The sequence below is a fragment of the Mytilus galloprovincialis genome, chromosome 1, assembly GCF_965363235.1.
Source record: "Mytilus galloprovincialis chromosome 1, xbMytGall1.hap1.1, whole genome shotgun sequence".
NCBI classification, from domain to species: Eukaryota; Metazoa; Mollusca; class Bivalvia; order Mytilida; family Mytilidae; genus Mytilus; species Mytilus galloprovincialis.
In genome coordinates, this window is record NC_134838.1 from 121,118,454 (window position 1) to 121,145,806 (window position 27,353).

Here is a 27,353-nt window from a genome sequence, read left to right on the forward strand (position 1 = left end):
AACCGCATATTTTAATCATGTTTAACCATTAATCGGCTTTAGAGTTATCTTTCTTAGAACGGAACTAATATTTTCGCGCATTCATCGGAATACTCAAAAACTCAAGCCGACGTCGTCAACCGCTTTATCGCTGTCCCGTAAAGTGTGTAACCTCAAAGTCGATTAATAATAATAATAATAATATCTTTATTTAGAGAGAGTAACTCATTTGGATTACACCAATTTTCAATAAGGCTCTCTTAATACAATAATAATTACATAACAAATAAACAATGCATCAATAATAATGGTAAATAAAGATTATGTACAATTTAAAATACAATAAACATTTATGATATGGCATTACAGTAAAAATATGATGGTAATGTTAAAAGTACATAGATTTGTATTTATGTTTAAATTCGGATATTGTATTTGATTTTTTTTATTGAATTAGGAAGAGCATTCCACACTTTTGGTCCATTGTACGAGAAACTAGACTTATACAACTCTGTATTTGGTTTTGGAATAATAAAATTATCTGAGGATGAAAATCTCGTATTATATTTTTGGTTTGCAGAAGCTGATACAATGAGACTGGACATATATTCTGGAGCTAAGCCATGTTTTGCCTTATACATTAGTAATGATTTGTGATAAAGTATTCTTTGTGTGATTGGCACAATGTTACATTCGTGAAATAATTCTCTTGAAGGTTTGGTGTAATCATGTTCGTCTAAAATTATTCTTGCTGCCCTTTTTTGCAGTTTTAGTAAACTATCTAATAGAAAGTTATTACAGTTTCCCCATATTGAACAACAATAATCTAAGTGAGGTAAAACGTAAGCGTTATAGTACATTTGTCTAGCTTTATGATTTAAATATTTCTTTATCCTTTTTAGTAAAGCTAAAGAAGAGTTAACTTTTTTGATTATATAATCGATATGAGAAGACCAAGATAGAGATGCATCAATAAAAACACCTATGAGTGGTAAAATTGCAATTGGTCTATAATTAAAAACATCCTGTTTTGAGCCTTTGTTCTTATAAATTGGTATGACTTTTGCCAGTTTAAATGAGGATGGAAAAATACATTTTTTGATACTCAGATTAAAAATATGACAAAGTGGTATTGAAATAGCATGAGAAGACATCTTTAAAAATTTTGCACTTATGGTATCAAGGCCTGTTGCTTTTGATTCATCTAGTGCTTTTAGTTGTAAACACACAAATTAAGAGCAACCATTAATATTTGAATAAGTTCTATTATCACAAAACCACATTTATTTCAAGTAAAATTAATTGATTTCAACGTCCGACTCCCTCATGCTTCAAGTCAAACAGATATTTAAGGTTTATGACCCCTTCTGTAGCCATTTTTGTAAGAAATTTTCAAACTTCAATTGTATCAAAAATACAGATATAATGAATAATAGAGATAGGCGATTTTGTACATTTACCGAGGGGAAACTTGATGCAAAGCATTATTATTTACTGATTCTTTGCATTGAATAGAATTGATTTGGTCCATATTTTTATTTGGTTTAACCAATAACTACAATAATAAACTTGTTCTAAGGAAACCAATGCTAGCACTGCATGCAATAATCCTATATCTATCTATCTATGCCAAATATGACAGTACAAGGATAAAAGCTGTGAATTTTCTATAAAATTCCCATGTTTAGCATTGAATCAACACAAGGGTACATACAAGGGTACATAATCCTTAATGGAAGTAATAATCATTTACACTATTTCATAATAAAAAAGAAGTGCAGGCCTTTTAATAGATAAAAATAAATGAATTTGCAATCCTATATTCATAAAAATCATTCGATTAAGAAGAAAATACTTCTGTTTAACAAGACTATGTGAAAGTGTAGTTAAAGAGTCGAAAATTCATAACTGTCATCTGAATTAAAAGAAGAATCAATTACACGTTATGTATCTAATATATAATTGGTTTTGATTTTTATTTGGTATTGATATACGTCAGACGAACAATATGACAGCGTGCATCCGTACGTGTCATGTACCGATGGGTCCGAAATAACCCTCCCTAGCAATATCTGCAAGTGCAAGTGATCTGACTTGGTCTGTTGAACATTTCTATATTGTTGAAAATGGTCATGATATCTATAGATCCAGCTCTTTACAGTATTCGCATTGAAGATGAAATTGAGTTCTGAATGAAGGTCTCAGAAATTGTGTGCATGGGTTTGGTGATTCTTCAAGGTTTTCAATGTTCTGTATAAACATTGATTGTAAAATCCGTTGTGCAAAAGTATAAGCCTTCACTACATGTTCTCCTCTCATTAAGTGGACGTAAAGTTAAGTGTTCCAGAATCGCTGGCTTTGTTCCATGGTTCATAGTTCTTGTAGTTTTTGGTATTATAAACGGGCCACTCCATATTGGTCTTTTTCTAATTTCTTCTTCAGAAATGTTTGACAACGATCCCATGCATACAGCAATTAAGTATTCAAGGACTGTTTGTAAACATGGTAAAAGTCTTTCATATGCGAATAATTTTACTTCCTGGGTACAAGATGGTAAGTTACGCGGTACTAATCCAAGTGTTCTGTATGAATTATAACTTTCTTTAATGTGTTCCCCTTAGTGTAGGTTATTTGTAATGTTTACGTATACATATTTGCCATTGATTGACGATTTAACAATTTGGTGTCTTTTGATGTGATCAAACGTCACATAATTTTACTTCCTTCAAGTGTAGTCATATTATAATTGACTGGTGGAATCGTATACTCAAAGTAATTGGTGCCTGATTTTCTACAGCCTGTTTATGTAACACTTGATTTTTTTTAACAATCATTGATAGGGTTAATTTTCGTGTACAGCAAACGCAGTCTGGGTCATCGACAAATAGATTATTCTGAATGAAATATTTTCCTATAGATGTCTTCCCTGTGTACCACAAATCATTTGAGTTACAGAGTAGTGCCTTGTAGGACTCATGCGAGCACCGATAATGATTTTAAATTATACCTGTTCACTACAATGAATTGTGTTCTTTGCATAAAGAATGAATCTATCCAGTTAGGATTCTACTTCGTCAAAAATTATCTCCCCATTACGCCAGTTAATTTTCTTCACAAGTATGACGCGCTACCAATTTTGCTCTTAAAAACCGATAAGTTTATCCACATAGCACCATTACGATCTTTATATGTCAGTTGTATTTTAAAAGACAAATGTATATTACTAGCTAAAGAGCATCAGTTCATGATCTTGTCTGCATTGATTCAACTTGAAACTATTGTCTAATCGGTTGTCAGGTGGAATGGCAGACTAGATTTGTTTAATGTGTTGAAGACTATAAAACTTAGTTATCACACACACATTTTTTTTTTCTCGAAGATATACATTTTCATCATCCAACTTGAAAGACTGTCGTCAGTACGTTTAGTTAAAAAAAAAAAGCTATTCGAACACAACTACTCTGTTTATTTTTTTTATGTTATAGATACATTGAAACCTTATGCAAATGGTGTTTTTAGAATAAAACACTTCGTAATTGAGAAGAAAATTGTCATTTTATTTGTTTCTATTAACTTTTAATTTTTTTGTTACTGTAAGCATTTATCGCCTACTCTAACAAAGAGCTTCGATTCTTTTGTTCTATTTCAACCGTGTTTCCGCCTGTATCTAGGTCAATATGTTTGCTCGTACTCCATATATACTGAGATTACATTTTCGAAGTTCCAGTACTGTATTAAATACTTTTTTTCAAAATAGAGTTTGGAGATGTCTGTATGGGAATATTTCCTGTTGTCTTAATTTTCTGAAGTTGTTGAGTAGGGTGTGTTCTTCAAAGTGTCACATAAGGTTTGAATATATTATAACATCCAAAGAGATGATAAGTTGTTCTAGAATATTGTTAAATCAACCTTAATAAATTTTTGGTTATTATATGGGTGCATACAGATCTATATTAAAGATAAATTTTATCTTTTTTATCTTTTTATTGTCTAATTAAATATTAAATGTACATAACGGTGGCATTATAGAAGTCACTTTTTACCGATATATTACTGTGTATTCATAATTGGATTAGACATTCATTGTGTATTGTAACATTGTGTGGTGGAGGATTACATATTCAACTCTTTTGGAGGTGTGCCTAGATTGGCAGAATTTATATTGATACAGATACAGATACATGGAGACTAAAAACTCAAGACACTCACCAATCAAGGGGCCTTTTAAAATAGCTTACTATGTGGTATAGGCATTACTCGTTGTTGAAGGCCGTATACGGTGACGTATAGTTTGGTCATTTGGTCTCTTGTGAAGACTTATCTTATTGGCAATCATACAAAATCTCCTCAGTATTTTTATATAACTGTTGTAAACCAAGGCTTCGACTAGGTTAACCTGTGAAATTGTATTCTCTCTAATAAAGATCTATTGCGCTACCGTAATTTTCAGTCAATGAATTAAGTTGGTATTTCCTGCTCCAAAGTATGGCCATTAAGCTTGTAACTCAAGCTGATTGTGTGTTTTATTTTTTTTATTTTTGTTACGGTGAGGATGTCGTATTTTCTGGGGAAACTAAATTTTTTAAACTTCTTCCCATTTTGCTAGTTTGACCAGGTCATCTTGGGGTATATGGCAGTCTGAGGAAATGGTAAAATTGACTACTTCATCGATCGTCTGCAAATAGTCTAATAATATCCAAAGAAATAGACTGTGTCCTAACTCTGATCCTTGTGGTACTCCAAACTATACTTTTATTTTTTTCAAATATTTAACATTCGACCTATACGTGTGTTCTGTTTGTAAGAAATTCCTTTGTCCATCTATTTGTGTTAGTTCTGATGCCATATTTGTGTAGTTAATCGGGAGTAGACTGTAGATCATCTTGTCAAATGCTTTGGAGAAGTCTAGAATTAGCAGGTCTTTTTTTTATTTTTCTTTATTAAGATTTTTGTATGATATCGTTGAAAAATTCAAGGAGCAAGCGCTGTAAATCACATTATACTTTACTCTGAAGTCACGATGGAGGGGGTATATGTGACATGTATGACATATAATTGTCATTATGCAGTGATATTGTTGGCTTTTTTCAAAACGACCTCTACCCTTTTTTATTGAGAAAAATATATGCGTCATTTTCATCAAATTGGGAAATTTAAAATAAACCATGAACTTGACTGCTTTAGAATAAGACCCCATTTTGTCAGTGATGATACATAAATACACCCTCAAATGTGCACATATAGTCATTTTAGGCAAGAAAATTGTTTAAATGAGTGTTTTTCAGTTTGTATTCACGCACATTTACTACTGAGACTGCACTGTTTGGGAAAAAAGTTGTCATTTTGGGAATAATTTTAAGCCATTTTTTTTTCAAATTGGGATTCTTTTCCAGGGGAAAAAGCCTTTATTCTCCACTAATTTAAGGCAAACAATATCACTTATGTTACTGGTTACTGACGCGGATGGTCGATAAAAGATGACAATGCTCGATTTTAAAACTTGTGCTTCAAAATACAGACTGCCATATTTTTACTGCCTGTGAAATTTTCCTTAGAGGATCACAGTTCTAAACCTATTGGAAATAATAGTGAAAACTCGCACATTAATGCCCAACGTGAATCAGGTGGTGTAGGTGCCTTAATTTTAAAGAACATTTTCTTTTAATTCTACGCTAGCTAACAGCGGCCGACGGTAAATGAGTGGTCTTAGTAGATCTTATTAGTACATCCACTGTATCACTAGGCTAGCCTGTCACGTCACTTAGTAGATCTCATTATAGTGCCTAACAAGATTTTGTGAGGTAGACGAAATTGACTTTAAAACGATCGTATTGACTTTTGATGTGCAGAAATAGGCAGATCGGACATATTTTGACTTTAGTTACAAACTTCTTAAGTTTGGGATTAATTGTAATCAACATATTCCAATGAGACTGAAAAATGTTTTTTTTTTATTATGATAAATAATAATTTTACCTGCCGTAGTCGTGCGTAACATATATTTCGGTATTTCTCTTACGAAAATGACTTGTTTAATGGAAGAAAACGTATTATTTGTAAACTTTCTCTTTACTCTTCTAAAAAATAACCTTTCAACTGTATATTCCGAAAATTTTATGAAAATCGAATAAGTGGCAATTCTTACCTTTCATACCTTAACTTTCATTGATAAAACATAATATTGACTCGTCCAGTGTCCAGTTTGAAGGTCATTTTAGTTACCGTACCCATTCATGCACGTTCTAATTAATCAATAGTCATGTATGAAAAGCATAAACAAGTTTGAAGGTAAACTAATAACAACTTAATCCAATCAAATTGCCTACGATTCAATAACAATGACCAGTCCACATTATAAAAATGTATAGGGGTAAACTGGGCAGGGAGAAAATGTCAGATATATTAAGTTCATTATTTTGCAATAACGAGTAAAAATTTGTTAACCAATAGATTTGTTATAATTTCATAAACATGTCGTTATGTATTGGTATAGTTTTTGGATCTTTCATTAGCGTATTTAAGGCTGTAGAAAGTTTGACCTTCAAAAGTCAACATAATCATTGACTTTATAAAGAAAATTCGCCTTTTTAAAACATTGAATGTTTCACAAATAATACGCGACAACAAAGCAAAATCAATTCTTAAAACACTGCAAAAAAAATAATTCTGATTGATGCAGTGGTATTGTCATAAATTGCACTGGAGTGAACAGTGGTACATCAAACGTCGAATTCCCTCACACAATGTTATCACACACTATAGTCCGTCATCAGGCTTGGCTAGCCTGTCTCACGGGTCAATCCCGGCATCCATATTAAAAGGATGGCTACCCATTAAGCATTGTTCATTAAAAGGGGGTTCCAACATCCAGAACCCCTTCCTCCCCTGGATCCGCCACTGTTGGCACTGAACCTGGGTGTGAGTCAGTCGAATCGATGTTCGAATACTGCACGTGGCAGGTGCGTTCGATTCCAATCTTATTTGACTAGTATTGTCGGTGGTCGGGCACTTCGGCTTCGTGACCTCCACCAAACTGTACTGCAAAAATAACAAAATGTGCTGAAAAGGGCTTTCGAATACCAACAATCAATCAATCAAACAATCAATAAGTCAGTAGATTAACAAATTTCATCATCTTGGAAGGTTGAAGTCACTCTCGATTGAATTTTGAAACAATAAAAGATCTATAATCAACACCCTATTTTCCGATCGAGGATTGTTATAGTATAATACAGAAATACTGAAGTAATAAGACAACCATTTTGAGAGTTAATGATTAATTTTATGAATGAATACAAGCTGCAAAATCAGCCTGAACACTAATACGGAATTTATCACGTTTCCGATCGATACTGCACTCCGACCTCCGGATGACATCAGCTCATTACCATTGCATTTTGTGTAAGCCATATTTGACGACTCGGCAAGGAAAATACACATATAACTGGTTCTAAATCTTCAAAGGAGTTTGAAAGTATGTAGATATATAGGTAAGTAACTCGTGTTGTTCTAGACAACACCATAATTATGTCAGTATCGACATTGATTCACAGAACAGTCAAAACAAACTCGGCTGGTTTCGCGCACCTGCATATATTTGTCACATGAATGATCTACTTCAACACGTTATTTATTTTGTAGGAAACGTAATGAGGAAAATCTTAGTAGTTAATAATGGCACACTCCCCTGATTATTTCTTCAAAGAGTATGGAATAACTGACCAGTCCCCACTTAGTTTGTTACAGCTCGACCCGGCAGACAGAGCTGTACTTAAAATAGCAGGTAACGTAGTCACTGATTTAATTGCTTTTATTCAGATTAATTATATTCAAATTATTTATCATGTTGACTGTATAATGATATGCAAATACATATATATCTGTTATTGTTCCGTCTATGACAATGTTTTCAGATGACATCATAGGTCACCCACGTGGTTTATATTTTGACTGGAGATATAAATAAATATATGTGTATTGATCAGGGTAGATTTAATACTTTTGCTGTCAATCAAACTGCTATTTATTAAATGTTTACCTTTATGTCATATGTCCTTCACCAGGGCCACTTTAAAAAACTGCTATCCTGCCAAATTTGTTTAAAGTTATCTGCTCCAGGTAAACTCACCTGAGTGATTACATGGGAAACTAAGACCTTTATATTTACCTGTATTAGCAGACACATGTGGGGTGAATCCCATAGGACACCTAATTTCTCTTACATCTGGACAACACTACCAGGATTATCAAACTTGTAAGGAAGTGTGAAAGTTGTCATGAAATAAAAAAGTGTTGTTTGCAATGAAAATAACCAGCATGTGATTTATCTATGGATTAAAGTTTACATTAAAGGGAGGTCAATGTTAGTTTGATGATAAAGCAGTTGAGATATATACATCAAATAAAAAATGTTTAATTAGTGATAAAAATATTACAAGTGATGGAGCAATATTCTCCTACTTTTGACCCAGCGGAGGTTCCTCCTTCTCCGCGAGCAATGCTACAGTACGAACAGAACAGAAGAAAGGAAACAGGTAAAAGTTGTTTACTTTATATCAGGTGCAAACATTGTAAATTTAAATATAAATATGATAAAAGACCTTTTACAAAAATTAGTCATCACTTTCATACATATGGGTAGAAAGTAGATTCAAACAATTTAAATTAAAAACAAATAATTAAACATTTTGTGAAGTGGGACTGTCACACTAGATTATTTAGATTGAAGAGTTTATTGAATGAAAGTTTTTTCATTAATTGAAATACTCCTTAAAAACCAGTAAAAGCAATCCTCCTGAAAAACCAGAAAAAGCAATCCATTCTTTATATGCTTAAAAAAAGTTTGTTGTGTACCATTTTCTGCATAAAAAGAATTATGACAAAGACAATAGATGGCTGAAGATACAATGCTGGACCTTCAGATTATAGGAGTTGCATATATAATGATATACCCGAATTAAATGTAAATTTAGAATATAGACTCATTGCTAAATCAGCAATGTCATCATGACTATTGGATAGCATAACATTTGGTACATGTAATACCTTCAACCATACAGGAACCACATGATGCAAAAAGTAGTCAACAGGACAAAAACTCAATAAAAACTATTTTCAAAGAAATCATTTCATTTTTTATTTGCAGATGTAAGAGATGCAGTCCAAAAGAAAACATTTACAAAATGGGTGAACAAACACTTGTTAAAGGTAAGACTGAACTTCGATGGTTTAACGTGGTCACCATAATCGTTATTGGAAGGTCTGATTTACATATCAATTTTGTATTTTACGCATAACTGCATCATATGGATAGGAATATGACTTCACATATTTCTGCTTCAATGGATTTCTATTGCTCAGTGTAGGTAGTAAATTTACACATGATAAAACTCAGCAGTTAAGTTAGAAAAGTTTTCAAGATGCTAAATTATGAATATAAAGTTCATATATTAGATTCACAAAAATGTTCATCATATGAAGAGAACATAATAATAATAAGTGTAAACATGTTATAGAGTCAGGAACAGTATACGATGATTATAAGCGTAAATATTAGCTGATTTTAGATTGTTCTCCTTGGGGTGGGGGTTAATGACTGGCTGCATACAGAAATCTCCCAGGGTCAGACTATAAGATATTCAGTAGTCATTAGTAGTCATTATTATAACAACCATAGTTATGAAAGTATTGTTACAAAATGTAAAAAAAATAATCTGATATTGATAGATATTTTTATAAAGTAATTGTTAATAATTCAATGTACAAAATAATGCATATAATCAATGTCACTGATTTCTTTAAAGTAAAAATCTATAAATGGTACATTCAGAGAAGTAAACATTACTTTTACATGTACTGTAAAGTCTGAAAGTAAAAAGTTACAGACTACAATATCTCTTCTATAACAATTTGAAAATCAATAACAAAGTTGTCTGGAAAATATACATACTGAAAGGGACAGGAGTGTCAAAGATTTTAGCTTCAGGGATAAATCTTTTGTTTATTAACATATTTGAAGGGGAAAATTTGTCTTGATGAAACCAGTGTTTACAGATTTAACAAATTGCATGACAAATGACAAGATTTCATTAGTGATGTAAAAACATGGATAACATTTTCTAGTATCTGTCCTGTTTTCAATACATTTTGATTTTATTTACTTTCTTTAAATTGATGCCCTATGATAGAATTATATGAAATAAGTCATCCATGTATTATGAAGATTTAGCCCAAGATTAGTTTGAATGTGGCTGTATCACTATGCCCTAAAATTATTGTCAATTATTGGTATGATCAGGGTAATTTATATACAGTAGCTATATAGTAGGTAAATAGATTAAGGTATTAAATGTAATAACAGTAATTAAATGTAATAAAAAGTAAACATTGTGATACATTTGATAAAACCTGACTGGATTTTAACTTCTAACAGACAAATCAATAAGTTTGATTCCAATCTAATTCCCAATTAATTACATTTTCATATGTAATCATTTTGTGATTTGAATACACCCTTAAGATAAGTTTTGTTAGAAAAGAAAGTGTATATTTCTGTATTTAATTTTCCTGATTCACTGAATGTTCCCTATTAAAAAGATTGCTTCTTTATTTAAAAAAAAAAAAGATATTTGTAATGTTCCAAGATTTGTAAAAAAGATATGTTGCAATGTTGCCCAGAATTGTTGTTGCAAATCCCAGAAACAATGGTAAATTCAGGCCTTATCAAATTAGTTTTAACATATTTTTTAATTTTTTTTTTTTTTATTGAAAACACATTCATACAAAATGTAAGTAGGACAACACAAATAAATTGAAAGTTACTTCAAATTCTTCCTTGTTTATATAGGTTTGCTATTTTTGTATATGCTGTATTGCTTCTGAATAAAAGTCTATTATTATTATAGACTATATATGGTCATATTCTATTCAAGTAAATAAAACAGCCCTCTCTGTCAGATACACTACCATTTTCATCTCAGCAGTTTTGTGTTATTGTTGACAATAATGAAAATGGTGTTTTATTTGGTTTAATAAGTAGCTGTTTCGTTTAGCCATAAAAAGGATAAATACCAGTGTCTACTCCAGTATGAAAGAGAAGGGTGGGTTATAGTTGACATCTCATAGTGTTAAAGTATGATATATGAACATGGATAGGAGGGGTTGATATTGTCAGTCAGTAGTCATTTATAATCAGTGTCTGACCACTTTAGAAGTTCATGTTGTCCATTCTTCATTTATATCCTTAGGTATCAATTTGGGTGGCACCTTGATTCATTGCAATAGAAAAATGTTTTTTTCACTGTAAATAGTTATGGGGACATATTTGTGTTGTTAATGATAATTTCTGCATGCACATTCCATTCTTTATCAAACAAATCAATGTGGGTTTACTTCATGTAACTTCTGGATCTTTTGTTGATCTTTTGAGTCTTAAAATCAATCAACACAATCAAAATTTAAAAAATGTACGAATTTGTATCTAAAAAGGGACATGTTTGAGAATGAGTAGAGATTTTGTGTCGTGACTGAAGCCATGAACACACCATATAATATTTATACAAAATAATCCCTTTACTTTCTTTACCATTACCCACAGATATACAGAGCTGTGGTAGAGATTTTTTCAAGCGCAGGAAAATATTGTGGTGTGGTGATTAATTTTATTTTTTAAATCCAACCAGTCTTGATCAGATAAGCATAAGTTATTCACTAATCCGTAGAAATGGTCCGTCCCAAACAAAATCATTACAATCTTGTCCGTAAGCAGTTAGGTAACTTCAAATAATTTGTATACCCATGACTTATCTATTAATCTTCTCAACCCTAAAGAAATACTTGACTTAAAAAAAACAGTAGCTGTGAAAATCTTATCCATATATGTAGGTGTTAAGTACCAGGTGAAAATATCAATAAAAAGGTAAAAATATGAAGCACTAATAATCTTCCAGACCTTGTGAAATTTTAGACATATAAAAGTAATAAAAACTTTTCTATTCATTTTTATATAACTAGGTGTTCCTTTCAGTGTAGAATGTCTGAAGGCTGTTCAGGTCCTTGACCTTAAAATAACACTTTGGATTTCAGAAAACTCCATTTAAAGTATTATATCGAGGCTGTTACATAACTAAAGATAATAAATCTACGAGTTTATGATGTAAAGTTATGATTAGTACAAATAATTTACTATAGGATGCAACATGAGTGGTTTTATTTGTCATAGGTTTATAGGCTAATGTGGCTGGGGTACACACATGATAAAAACTAGACTCTTATTTTTCACTGATGATAAAGTTGTAGACTTGTGCAAAAATGTGTGAGAAAACAAACTTATTTATGCTTAGGGTTGTAACTTATTTTTATTCATTTTTCTGCCCAGTATTAAAAGTAGTTAGAAAGTAGATTGTTGTTGGAACTTCCGATGGGTGTAACTGTGGCATGAGAAGTCAGTGTGTTCCTTGTTCAATGTTTAACCCATTAAGTTGGTGCAAATATGTTAAAGGTCAAGTTGTTAATCTTCCTTAAATCGTTCATTCAGGATATAATGAAATACTAAAAAAAAGTTGGTGAAATTTGAAACAGAAATGGGCTGGTATAATACTAATTGAAAACTGAAAGTTTAATCAAACGGAAGACTTTGTTTACTTTCATACAGGAAGTTTTTATTTGAGTTTGTAAAATTTATAGTCCTGTATACTGACCATCTAAAATTAAAGTGAAACAGAGGCCCATTTCATTCAAATATTGATGATTGATTCACCAGTAATTACTGGTTTCATTTGTTAGAAGTAGGAATATAAACTCATCAGTGAAGTTACAGACTTTTGTTTTGATTGCAGCAAACTATAGTTGATCATTTTCACACAATTTAAGGCAAAAATATTTTGATAAAAACTGCCTTGGTTATTTTTCTACATGTATGTTTTACGTTTTACATGTTCTATAAATAGTCTTTATTAATGACATTTTATATACAGACGAATTAATACAAATCTCATAAATGTGTCATAATGAACAAGAGATTTGTAAATACAGGTGCTAAGTCAGATCAAAATGATGTAAACAAAACACCTGCAATATACATCCCATTCTATCCATTGATAAAGTATATAAATATTTATGGTCAGAACTATGGATGATCTGAAGGGTTAGGTTCAATAACATGATGATTTAATGGACAGTAGATACAATATTTTGGACAATAAAAATGATAAGTTGTTAGTGATATTAAACAAGCCTTGAGTAGTTTAGATTGACAGTGATTTGTATATAAACTGGACTTGATACTTTCAAGATAGGTTGAAAGTAGTTTATGTGTTGGTTTGTCCAGGTATAAAAGATTAGCACATATTGGCATGAATTAGTTATTTAAGAGCCAAGGTTGTTAATAAGAAAGGCTAAATGCCAGGAATACATGTAATATTTATCTCACGTGTATTGTAATTGATAACTTCAATTATGATTCTGATTATAACTGCTCTTAGTTTTCTTAATCTTTGGCAGAGCCTGAAACTTTGTTACAATTCTTTGACTTTTTGGTAAAACTAATTCCTTTTCATTCACTTCAGCAAAATAACTTTTTATGGTCCAAGTAATTATGGCATGCATGAAAATGGTATGGTATTGTTCATACCTTATCTAGAAAGTACTGTAAAACTTTTAAAAAATACTTAGGATGATATGATTGACACATATTTTTCTTGCATCCTCTTAAAAAGTAAGAACCATGGTGGTAATATTTCTTTTATTACTCTACTTGTGAAATTGTATAACAACAGAATATTTTACATTGAAGTATGTACATTTGAATGTTATGTAACATATGTGTGGGATACATGTAGGCTGAACAAAATAGTCACACCCATGGATGTGGTTTCTTTGAGATGTTGTGTTATGATTATTTAACATTAAAATCATCCTATGATTTATTTAAAGTGTATGCTATAAATAAAGGAAATATGTCATAAACATAAGAGACTTTAATACATCTATGCAAGTTACAGAAAAATAAATAACTCGATTGAATACACCATTCTGGTTTTTAAGGATCGATGAGCGTCTTGTTAATGGATCAAACAGAATCAGCATAAATCTAACATCAACATACCATGGTGAAAAAGAAATCAGAAAGACGGAGACAACTGGATTAATTATTTAGTTCAAGAAATATTTCCTATACCAGCTGTAACTAAGATATTTTGACTACTGAATTTTCTATAAGAACGGCCATGTTCTCTGCATGCTACATATCCCTAGCAATTAATCTTTATGGTTTAAATGATCTATTTAAAGGCTTAATTTCTGACCCTTCCAAATGCACCTTTGAGATAGCCAACATGTTATATTCATTCTCCAGCTCTGCCTCTTATAGATCCTATCAATCAAAATAATTTGAATGTATATTCTGCCTGTAGGAAAATGTAAAATTGCCAATACAGTGTTCTACCCATAGGCAGATTCAGGGGGGGGGGGACTTTCATCATGAAAAAAATGGTTAGTAAAGCAGGCAAGACATTTCAGCATGTGCACTCTTGGTATTTTTCTTACATAGATAAGATAAGATAAGATATTTTTATTTCCAATTATGGGCCCCAAAGGGCATAAACATTACGACATCAATAATTTTTTTATAATACAATACAAACAATGAAAAAAAAAAAAAAAAAAAAAAAAAAAAAAAAAAAAAAAAAAAAAAAAAAAAAAAAATCCATAGTCAATAGAAATAAACTTAAGACAACATATATAACCAGCAAGACAGAGATATAGAAATGAGACAAATGGCCAAATCCTTCAATGAAAACCGTATAGAAGTACCGTCAATTATTGACAAATCTTACCTAATATCTTGAGCCAGGCCCCCCTTTCATGGGAAAAATTTGGTTCATTATATTAGAAGCTACTGAAGCATGACTGGAGCCCCCCCCCCCCCATTAGATCAGTCAGCTGGGCCCCCTTATGAAAAGTTCTGGATCCTCCACTGCTAATGACAAGATATTGGAAGGCACGAAGCGTCTTATTTGGTTTTATACATGCTGGTTTGTGGTGGCATACAGCAAACCCCAATCAATCAGTCAATCCTACATGTTGGTTGTTGGTGTTTGGTGTGGTATGATATAAGGTCAAATATTTTATTGTTATTCTTGTTATTCTTTTATATATTGGAAACTTTTTACAGTAAAAATAAATATTTTACCTTTAATTTGCTATTGTTGAGAATTATTAAGGGAAATTCTTACTACTGAAGATGCAAAAATCATGCAATTAATAGGAAGCCACAAAACAGTTTAACACATTTACAGTCACTGGGTGGGATAATACTAGATAGTAAGCAGCCGTCACTTTGATCAGTTGAATAATTGTATTTCTTACATATATATTTTTTATTCTTCTAAAAAGGTTGTCTCTATTTTATTTTTTATTCAAAGGTTTATTTCACTTTTCAGTGTTATTGATTTATTTGATTAGTAAATCTCTTTAACTTGAACTTTATCCATGTATATATATATATATTGTGTTTTGAAAATATTTTAAAATTGAATCTACTTCAAAGCAATACCACCATTTTTATTGACACATAAAAACCACAACGGTCCTGGATGGTTTTTAATTAAAGAGTAAACAGTACGAAATGGGAACATATTTGCCTGAAGATTAATATAGAAATGTCTATGACCAGTTCTACTTCTAAAAGTTTTTTTTATATTGGACAAGAAATAATATTTGTACACAGTAAACAAATAGGGTTGATTGATAAAAAAAAAGTATACACAAGATACTCTCATATTTTTCAAGTATACTTGACATTTATGACATTTAGAAAAAAATAGATGAAATGCCATTGTTGGTTAAAGTTTAGTTCCTGTGATACTATAGAATGTGAACACAAATTGTGACTTGGATGGGGAGTTGTCTCATTGGAAATCATACCTCATCTTCCTAGATATCTATATACACCAATTAGAAATGCTAAGTTTTATAAGTTATCTCCTGTTTCCAAGTTTGTTTTTTACTATTTTGCGAACAAAGATTAAGATGGATCTTTCTCATGGTACCAGGAAACAGTAATACAAGATTTCCTACACAATGAATAATAACAGTTACTGGTTAAACAGCAATAATATAGTAACCCAATGTTACAGAGACAAAAGATAAATGGAGAAATATACAAAAGTGCTTGCATCATCATGAAACAATCTTCAACATTACACTTTTGTTGGTACAATTTTTCAACCTCTTTAAAGCATTAAATAAATTAATCAAAGATCAAACAAAACTACATTTCTAATTTCTAAATACATGTATCAGATATAAAGTTTTGACAATAAAGTCATCAAATATAAATATAGGTTAATATGGAAGATAGTTTAAAACTAATTTAACAAATATTTGTTTGCATATATTTTTTATAGTTTGCTTACAAGGTTATAAAACATTGATACTGTTCTGATTTTCCAGTTAATTGCCTTTAAACAATATATTTATGACATGAATAAATTAAATGTTAACCTTTGACCTTGTCAGTAGTATTATCTTGTTCAAGTATAATAGAAATTAAACTATCTGTAGGTATTCTACATTAAATTTAACCTTTAAAGTCATTCTAACAGTGTCTATTCACAAAGCAAATATTATGTACTATATGTAGCAATGGTTAGTTAAACAGAAGCTCTTTGTCAACTCTGACACTTCATAACTAGTCAGAAAACCCTAGGTCATCAGTTACACATTTAACAATGTCATCAGAAATATCATTGAAAACAGACTGCTTGTCTTATAGTGTAGGCAGTGCTTTCAAACACATATTGTCCTGATGATTCTTAATAAAATATTTTTGAATTTACTCAGTTGACAATGAATCTTTGCATTACTGATTTTCATCACACTCGTCTCAGTCCTTACAGCTGAAAGGACGTGCTGGATCAGCACCTGATTACCTGTTGGCTACAACATGTTAAGCTGCTCAAACAAACGACAAACTAGTAGGCTTAAGATGTCCTTACAGTAGACCCGCTTCAGCCATACTCTGAAACCCATTGTGGATGGGTGAGTGTCACATGCTGCCCAGATGTCCGAGGGCTACTGTAACGTAGTTTTGCAATTGTTAAAAGTGCAATTGCAGTCATCTACTACAGAGTCAATGATTCATCTACCAACAACAAATCGTTGTGGTTAGCCGGCTGCCCAGCTGATCAACCTGTCCCTGAAAACAGTAGAGTATCGACTGTAAAGAAACATCAAAATAGTAAACAAACCAAAAACTACTCAGCAAAACCAAGATGGCGACCTACCAAAATGGCGTCTTACCAAAATGGCGTCTTTCACCTGTTCCTGACCCACTGCAGAAAATATTTAAATGCTCACCAAACGCCTTTGGGCACCGAGCCGACCGTGTGAGAGCTATATAGCCAGTCAAGGTTGTTAAACACTTCCAGTTGTCATTACTGATAAGTTATATTCTCATTGTCTTGATATCTACATAGGCAGAACCAGGGGCCCCCACCCTCTTTATTGAGAAACATTTGGTTGATTATACAAGGAATCACTGAAGCATGATCCGCCACTGAATCTATGATATTTTTTTAAAACAAAATAAGGATATGACCATGGTCAGTTAGTACATTGTTGAGATGAGATGTGATATCTATGTATATGGTCAACAATATGATGTTGAGATAAGATCTGATATCTCTGTATTATATCAGTTGTATGATGTTGACATGAAATGTGACATGTCAGTATATAGTCAATTGTATGATGTTGACATGAAATGTGACATGTCAGTATATGGTCAGTTGTATGAGGTTGACATGAGATGTGACATGGCAGTATATGGTCAGTTGTATGAGGTTTGAAATGAGATGTGACATATCAGTATATGGTCAGTAGCATGATGTTGACATGAGATGTGACATGTAAGTTTTGATATGGTCAATTGTATGAGGTTGACATGAGATGTGACTTGTCAGTATATGGTCAGTTGTATGATGTTGACATGAGATTTGACATGTCAGTATATGGTCAGTTGTATGAGGTTTGACATGAGATGTGACATGTCAGTATATGGTCAGTTGTATGAGGTTTGACATGAGATGTGACATACCAGTATATGGTCAGTAGCATGATGTTGACATGAGATGTGACATGTAAGTTTTGATATGGTCAATTGTATGATGTTGACATGAGATGTGACATGTCAGTATATGGTCAGTTGTATGATGTTGACATGAGATGTGACATGTCAGTATATGATCAGTTGTATTATGTTGACATGAGATTTGACATGTCAGTATATGGTCAGTTGTATGATGTTGACATATCAGTATACGGTCAGTAGCATTATGTTGACATGAGTTTTGACATTGGAATATATGGTCAGTTGTATGATGTTGACATGAGATGTGACATGTCAGTATATGGTCAGTTGTATGAGGTTGACATGAGATGTGACATGTCAGTCAGTATATGATATGTTGAATGATGTTGACATGAGATGTGACATGTCAGCAAATGGTCTGTTGTATGGTTGACATGAGATGCGACATATTGGAATGTTCTGACATGGGAAATAATGGAAACCTTCAAAATATAACACAATTTTGTTCATTTCCCTATGGACATAAATGAGTCATAGTACTTTTGTAATTGGATCATGTTCTTCATTAACACCTAACAAGAAATAATCAATATAAAAAGATAGTATTTAAATGGAAAATATTGCTAGCATCTGTTGTTTTAGTTCTTCATTGAAAAGTAGATAGTAAAATAACAATTATGTCAAGTCTAATTTTCTGTAGATGTGAAAAGTAATATTCTCATTACTGTCAGGCTATTAAAAATGTTCTTCTTATTTACTTTGTTCAAGTATGATATCTATAACATACATTAAGACACGTACCCAAAAGATGTTATTTTGTTGGATAACCTTTTAAGAACCATGCTTTCATATTTAATTGTAAATTTCAAACATACAATATTAACACTGTTTGTTATATATACTATGTATACTTCAGAAACTTTTGAACGTTTTCACAACACATTAGATTTTGTTTATAGTGGTAGTCTCCATTTGATAGAGAAATCATGTTCTTGGAATCTAATATGATGTTTACCAAAAAAAAATTCTTATAGTGCCTAACAAGATTTTGTGAGGGAATTCGATGTTTGCTATACCACTGTTCAATTAAACGCACTTTATGACAATACTACTATACCAATTGTAATGAAAATGTTTGCAGTGTTTTGAGAAATGATTTTACTTTGTAGTCACGTATTGTTTGTGAAACATTTTATGTTTTAAAAGGACGAATTTTCTGTATAAAGTCAATAATTATGTGGACTTTTGAAGCCCAAACTTTGTATTGCCTTAAATACATACATGAAAGTTCCGAAAACTGTACCAACACACAACGACATGTTTATGAAATGATAGCAAAACTTTGGTTTGACAAATTTTTATTCGTTATTGCAAAAAAATAAACTTTGAATATCTTACATTTTCTCCCTACCCAGTTTACCCCTATTACTTATTCTGATGTGGACCGGTCATTGTTATTGAAAATTACGGAATTTGATTGGATTAAATTATTACTAATTTACCTTCAAACTGTTTATGCTTTTCGTACATGACTATTGGTTAAATCAGAACGTGCATGAATGTGACAGTAAGTAAAATGACCTTCAAACTGGACACTGGATGAGTCCATGTAATGTTTTATCAATGGAAGTATAGGTACGGAAGGTAAGAATTGCCAATTCTCCTATTTTCACAATTTTCTCCAAATACACAGTAGATAGATTATTTTTTAATAGGCAATTGCGGAGAAAAACAGAAAAAAGTTTAGAAATAAGAAGTTTTATTCCAATCAACAAGTCATTTTTTGAAGAGAAATGCCAACATACATTTTACGCACGGCTACGCCAGGTAAACATATTATAATCTTACAAAAAAAAATATCATTTTTCAGTCTCATAGGAACATACTAATTACAATAAATCCCAAACTAAAGAAGTCATTATATAACGTCAAAATATGTCCGATCTACCTATGTTGGGACCCAAAAAGTCAACACGATCGTTTTAAGGTCAATTTCGTCTACCTCACAAAATCTTATTAGGCACTATAAATGTAATGTTTTATGGTTTTTCATTTGTTTTTATCTTTTGACATATTATGTTTATTCTGGTGTAGAGATTTCAATAGCAATCTTTGATGAATTTATGTATATTTTTTCTAGAATTGGGGCTATCTCACATACCCTATCAACACCTTACCTCATATGGTGAACTAAAATGTTTATTTCATAACTTGTGTAGTTAGATTGCTGTCTCGCTGACATTTACCCTGCACCTTGTAACACACTGAATGCAAGAGATTATTAGATTAGGACTATATTTTTTTTATTTAATGCAAAAGGATGAAGAACTTCTTGTAAGTTTATCACAAAACGACTTTTTTTATTTGAAGGACCAGTGCTCAATTGGATTTTATATGAAATTTGGTGTAATGTCTTATATATATAGGTCAAGTGTGTCAGTTTGTTTTGGAAGGGCTAATGAAGTATAGTGTATGAAAGTATTATAAACATTTAAGGGTGGATAAAATATTTAAAAACTAAACAGAGAGATATACCCTGCAGGGTTGATCCATAATACTTTGATCACAGATTTCTTTACGTTATACAAAGGCTATGTAAGCAGTTATAATCTACAGGGATTAAAATCTACATTCCTTTATTCTTAGCTATGAATTTCATAAATCTTTTATATAATATGAATAACTTTTTTCAGCCTTTTTACTACAGATGATTTAGTAAGTTTAATGTCCCAGGTGATCCATACCACTATTTATTTTAATGAATCTGTTTTTCACGCTGTGTAAATAATAAAGAAAGGGTTTAATTTGGTTTACTGATTTTTCACCATTTTAGAAGGAGGTTTAATATTGAAGGTTTAATATCATGGGACAGTGACCTTTAACATTGGTTCTATAATGGTGTGATTGTATTTTGATAGTGTGAATATGATTGATTTAGTTCAATGGAATTGTACTCAAAAGAAAAGTCGAGGTACAAAACTGACCTGACGTTATATATTATCCCCTTCTGACCTTACACTGTGGACAACAAGTTGTCTATCTTTAGTAAGATTATAAGAACTTTGATATTCTGTAAATTATTGTTTGATTCATAAAGTTGACATTAAATGTGTTAGCAACTTGAAAGGTTAATTCTACAATTTGCCAGAGGTCATCAAATATTTGCCTTTTCCCAATACCACTTTGTTATAGCAAACCAGATATTTGGTATGGTTTTTGTTATAAATTTTTTAACTACAAGTCTATGTATGGAAATGTTCATTATTTGGTTTAACAATGAGTACTTCCTGTGCTTACCTGTGACAATTCAGTTTAATGCAAGGGTCCCATCAGAGGGATTGAAATAGCTCTCTCCTGATGGCCTGTGTCAAGTCATTTTAATGCTAGGGTTCCACGACTCCCATCAGAGGGATTGAAATAGCTCTCTCCTGATGGTCTGTGTCAAGTCAGTTTAATGCTAGGGTCCCATGACTCCCATCAGAGGGATTGAAATAGCTCTCTCCTGATGGCCTGTGTCAAGTCAGTTTAATGCTAGGGTCCCATAACTCCCATCAGAGGGATTGAAATAGCTCTCTCCTGATGACCTGTGTCAAGTCAGTTTAATGCTAGGGTCCCATGACTCCCATCAGAGGGATTGAAATAGCTCTCTCCTGATGGCCTGTGTCAAGTCAGTTTAATGCTAGGGTCCCATAACTCCCATCAGAGGGATTGAAATAGCTCTCTCCTGATGGCCTGTGTCAAGTCATTTTAATGCTAGGGTCCCATGACTCCTATCAGAGGGATTGAAATAGCTCTCTCCTGATGGCCTGTGTCAAGTCAGTTTAATGCTAGGGTCCCATGACTTCCATCAGAGGGATTGAAATAGCTCTCTCCTGATGGCCTGTATCAAGTCAGTTTAATGCTAGGGTCCCATGACTCCCATCAGAGGGATTGAAATAGCTCTCTCCTGATGGACTAGCTGCGTCAAGTCACAGTTTTATGCAGGGTCAGTCAGGCCAAATAAAAATATATGTGTGGTTCCAGTAACCCTACCGTCCCTACTTTTCGGCTTAAAAATAGCCTACCCTAAAGATTTTATTGTCATTTTTCATTTAGCACTGTTAAAGTCAGAATGTTGCTCTCATAGACTCAATGTAAAAAAAAACATAAAATAAAAAAAAATCCCTACCTACCTACCCTAACTTTTTTCAGATGTAACTGGAACCACACATACTTTTTTATTTGGCCTCAGAATAGTGTAAGATTGCTCTGATATTAAACAGCCTTTTAAAGGATTCTGAGTCTCAAGGATAGCTATGGCAAGTACCCAAAAACCATCCTATGTCATTGCAATCACAGACCAACACTGTAAGGAATTATTCTGCATGCACATTATTTAAAGTACTTATATAATAATTTACTGTGTTAAAGATAAGTTTGTCAGATTTATGAGGATATATTGAGGTTAAAAACTGTTTTAACTCTTAGTGTGAGATTTTTATTGACTTTAACATCCTACCACCTGATAAAGGTGTTATAAGTTTGTTACTTTCCAGGTTATCAATTTATATTTAATCTATATTTGCCAATACAAAGGTTTTATAATAATCAGTCAGCATACTATTGCCAATGTAGTGTTGACTGTTAAAGGTGTAAAATATAGGAGAAATAAAAACTTTTATCAAACATAGATTATTCCTGGGATTTAACCAAGTCTAATTTCCGAGGAATATGAAATAATCATTGGTTTATAGTCCATCTTATGATTTATATGAAATAACAGTGATTGAATCATCTTTTTATCATCGTTTGATCAGCTATTCCCAAATTGACAATTCTTTAGTTATGTAATTCTTCTATTGTTTTATTATTAGGTTGTATTACCACAATCAATAACACAGCAGACTGTATATGTTTTAAGTCCATCAAGGTCTGTCAGCATATCTTCTTTGAAATGATTTAAATGTTAATTCTTTGTGTAGTCTAAGAATCTTTTTTTAAAACTCCAAATCAGAGGTAGGACTAAAATGATCAACCTGCATCTAGTTCGTCATTTAATAGTCTTCTTTACATTTTCCTTCTGTGTGTATTGGTTAACTTGGATGTACATGTACATGCATTTGTCACTTCACAATCAATATTTTTTCCATTTCTTCATGGCATGTTGATAGTTAGAAAGATATCTGGAGAATTATCTTTGAGTTAGCTGAGTGTTTTTCAGAGCATATAAATAGATTGGAAATGATTTTAATTTCATATTGTATGCCAAGAGATAAATGAATTTGATTCTGGGCAGTGATAAACATATTGTCTAGAATTTAAACTGCATATAACAAATTGACACAGAGTAAACCTGCACCATATGCTGTTTGGCACAGGATCTCTGTTGGCAGTCTGCTTCAAGTATTTCAAAGAATTTATGTAATACACAGGATTAGTTTATTTTTGGCCTCTAATGTAATATGTTTCTGATAACCACATATTTTAGTGATCTTGGTGACCAGGGCTAGTTGATAAGGGTAGGCCACATATTTTAGTGATCTTTGTGGCCAGGGCAAGTTAAGAGCTAGTTGATAAGGGTAGGCCACATATTTTAGTGATCTTTGTGGCCAGGGCAAGTTAAGAGCTAGTTGATAAGGGTAGACCACATATTTTAGAGATCTTGGTGACCAGGGCTAGTTGATAAGGGTAGGCCACATATTTTAGAGATCTTGGTAACCAGGGCTAGTTGATAAGGGTAGGCCACATATTTTAGTGATCTTTGTGGCCAGGGCAAGTTAAGAGCTAGTTGATAAGGGTAGGCCACATAATTTAGGGACCTTTGTGACCAGGGCTAGTTCATAAGGGTAGACCACATAGTTGCTTATCACTTGAATTTTCCCTGAAACCAGATGTCTCTCAAGTTATGACCCAGCAGTGAGAAACACAGACTTCTGTAGATTTATTCGTTTTTGGTGGTACCAAATTTTGTGGGTGGAGTAACAATTGTATTTTTGTGTATAATTCATTTATAGGGTTTGAAGGTTAATAGGGGAACCTTTTAAAATGTTTTTATCATATTGTAATCCGAAGTACAAAAAAAATCAAATAAAGTTCATCAAGATATCCTACTTAGAATAGTTAGTTGGTCATTGTTTTAAATCTCCTCAAGTCATTTGCACCTGTTTGTCAACATGTGTGGCCAGGTGTTGGGACAGTTTGATGGACAGGTATCAATTAAAGCTTATTAGCGCTGGGTAATTTATGTCAATAAAAAGGACAAAAAGGTATTTGCTGAGCTATAATTTTCCTTTGTAGAGAAGGTATAAAATAATCATATACATTTGTATGTATTTGACCATTAGTTATTTTGGAAGCTTTATTTGCAGTATAAGAATCCCCCAAAATTGTTTTCTTCTAAAGTCATGTTTGTCTTGGTAACAATCCAATATTTGGATTTTACACCAATAAAATGATTTGATTTGATTTGATTTCTAAAGTGATTTATGTACAAAAGAAACGTGTCAACTACATCATTAGTTAGCTTAGAACAAATGAAAATGGAAATGCAATAAGTATATCAATCTCTGGTTATTTTATCAGTATCATATGGTTCCAAGTTTATTTTTAAGAAGTTTATGCTTAAAGAAGAAGATGATTTTTCTGAATCACTGGTTTCATAGCTTTTTTTTCCCAAAAAATGTTTTTAATAGCAAACAAGGCAAAGTACATTATACCTTTTTACACAAGACATATAACCTTAGATTGAAATGTTATACTCTATTTACAATAATTATTTCTCACATTTCAGAGTATTCCATTTAATAGTAATCATTGTAAACATTGTTATGTACATAAAAATAAGTCATCCATGTCACTAGTAAATCCGGTAGAAGGTGGGGCTTGCATATGAAAAAGGCCCTGATCAAGCTAATGACAGGAACTGTGAATGACTTGTAGTATAGATTGAGTTATCTTTCCTTGGCTTTAAAGCCATCTCATATATTTACAATGTTTACATAATACACCATTATTTTCATTGATTATGGGCATAGTTAAGTAGTTATTCAGTATTTTAAATAAATACTTGACTGTTTATTATTAAGGAGAATAACTACTACAATTATTAACAAAATTAATGCCCCACCCATATTTGATACCAATGTTTTAAATAAGGGCAGTATTGACTAACTTTGTAATATAGGATACTTGATATTGTAATAATCAATATTGTATACTGAAAAAAAGTAAAATGGACAATTACATCAGTTTCAAATCGATTGATAAACAATTTTATATGGTGGGGATAAATAGAATAAATACATTGTAACATAGCCGGGGATTAGAAAAAGTCTGAATCATAAAATGTTGAACTGGTTGGATCAAAGGAAATGTTTGTTAATGTCAATGAGACCGCAAGACAAGCATGGGTTTGTAAAGATAACCATACCTTTTTCTCAAAAACGGACAAGAGTCTACAGAATAAGACTAACTCCAAGTTGCCTTGTCGTGTTTATACAAGTTTTCAATAAATTACCAATTATTTGTCACCAACACCATAACTCTATGCTACCGAATTATCATAGAGTCTTCAGATTTCTTTTGTAACTGATTTATGTTACATAGATTCAAATAATGTTTCAATTCTTCCTTTAAAGATATTATACCCTAGTCTCCCCCACCTCTTTACTCCATACATAGATACTCTCCCCTTTACTCCATAAATATAGACACCTTTTGACATTACTTGCTAGGATTAAATATTTGGTATCCTCAATGGTTAAAGATAATTTACAAAAATAAGGGTGTACATGTGTACACACATGACAAATGTAACTGTAAAAGTAGGGGTTCTGTAAAACTAGTAGTTTTTGACTACATTACTGTTATTTAACTTTTGAATTGAATATTTGGGAATGTCTTATGATGTAGCCCTGTTTTACCAAAGAGTAAACTTGATTTTCCTTAATGAACAACTTTAACAATTTGGAAAACTTCTCAACAACCGCATCAAGGTTTTCTGGCTATGCCTATTAGTCTGACATATTAAACTGAAATCAAAGAGTTGTTTAATTTGGTACAGTAATATTATAAGAATTTTAGAATAAATTTTAATATTAATGGTACTTTATTTAGTGTAGTTCGTTGTTAAAATTTGATTATTTTTACTCAGTGGTCTCCCCTTCCTGTCGACTACATGCAGCACTGGAGGTTTACACAGGTATAACAGCATGCAGAATTAAATTATTTCCCTTTGTTCCCTTGTGGGGAAAACTTACCATCAAAAAGTGCATGTTTATTCATTGAAATATGTAGTATTTAAAATTATTGTTGTAAATTGATGTGTAAAGAATTTTTATATGTTGTTTTTCCTTACTGTCCTTGCTTATGTCAGTGCATGATAATGTTTACCTCTCCTATTTTGTAAAAGATATGATTATAATGTTACCTACTTCTGCTTTGTACCTCCTGGAAATTTTGTTGCATTGGTAGAGGTTATTTGATTTTCATGCCTACTGTATGTTGATAATTTCACAGGTCCTTGACCAGAAAACACATGAGGGTATACTGTATATGGAAAATATTACTTCAATAGGGACATGCAACTTCTGGAAGATTTCACAAATAAACTAAAATGAATCTCTTATATTGCCCTTGTTATTTTTTTGCACAACATGAAACTTAATTTTGACGTCCTTGAAAAGTTTTCGTTATTTCTTTCAAAACTTACACAACCTTCAGTTCAAGGGCTTTGCACACCAGAACATTCTGATTGGACTAGCCATCAAAGCTAAAAAAAAAAATTGTGCAAGAAAAAATAAACTTAAACCTCAAAAACAGGGACAAGCAGAGAAAGACCTCAAAAACAGGGACGAGCAGAGAAAAGACCTCAAAAACAGGGACGAGCAGAGAAAAGACTCAAATTCTTCAGATTTAAAGTTTATTCTGTGGCACTTACCATAGTAATGGTTAAGGACTGACTCTTACTGTGCCAAACTATGAAAAAATTTACATAAATTGTTACAAAGTTACAAAATATATGCTGTACAATGACATCACTCTTCTTGTAATATTTAAAGGGAAGCTTATTGTCAATTGTATAAGTTGTGAAACCATATGTAGACTCAATGGTCTAGTATATGTATATGTACAAAAGCTTCCTTATGTGCATGTATCAATGTCCCTGAATTATAAAGAACTTTTACCTTTAGTGTATTGACACATCTGTTATGATTAATATATGAATAACGTTTTCTGAATGGCATGTTGTGTTGTATCAATCAATTATATAGTTACAAATTTATCTTCCTATAATTCTGTGTAT

At 32.0% G+C, this 27,353-nt stretch overlaps 2 protein-coding genes across 19 annotated transcripts in view; one reads left to right on the forward strand and one right to left on the reverse strand.

Annotated features, from left to right (window-relative positions):
- Nucleotides 1–8,195, reverse strand: part of LOC143055696 (2-(3-amino-3-carboxypropyl)histidine synthase subunit 2-like) — a 31,115-nt gene extending 22,920 nt beyond the window's left edge. The window contains exon 1 of the mRNA XM_076228854.1: nucleotides 8,147–8,195. Within this exon, the coding sequence (XP_076084969.1) occupies nucleotides 8,147–8,180 (34 nt within the window). The 5' untranslated portion in view covers nucleotides 8,181–8,195. The remainder of the gene's footprint in view (nucleotides 1–8,146) is intronic.
- LOC143055569 (microtubule-actin cross-linking factor 1-like) overlaps nucleotides 7,327–27,353 on the forward strand; it is a 141,541-nt gene continuing 121,514 nt past the window's right edge. For 8 of the 18 annotated variants that reach the window (XM_076228756.1, XM_076228727.1, XM_076228783.1 and 5 more), the window contains exons 1-4: nucleotides 7,327–7,469; nucleotides 7,621–7,762; nucleotides 9,125–9,186; nucleotides 26,202–26,249. In XM_076228756.1, coding sequence (XP_076084871.1) covers nucleotides 7,654–7,762; nucleotides 9,125–9,186; nucleotides 26,202–26,249 — 219 coding nt within the window. In that variant the 5' untranslated portion in view covers nucleotides 7,327–7,469; nucleotides 7,621–7,653. Of the gene's footprint in view, nucleotides 7,470–7,620; nucleotides 7,763–8,213; nucleotides 8,514–9,124; nucleotides 9,187–26,201; nucleotides 26,250–27,353 lie in introns of those variants that run through there. The other 10 variants (XM_076228806.1, XM_076228809.1, XM_076228799.1 and 7 more) reach the window with 6 other exon arrangements.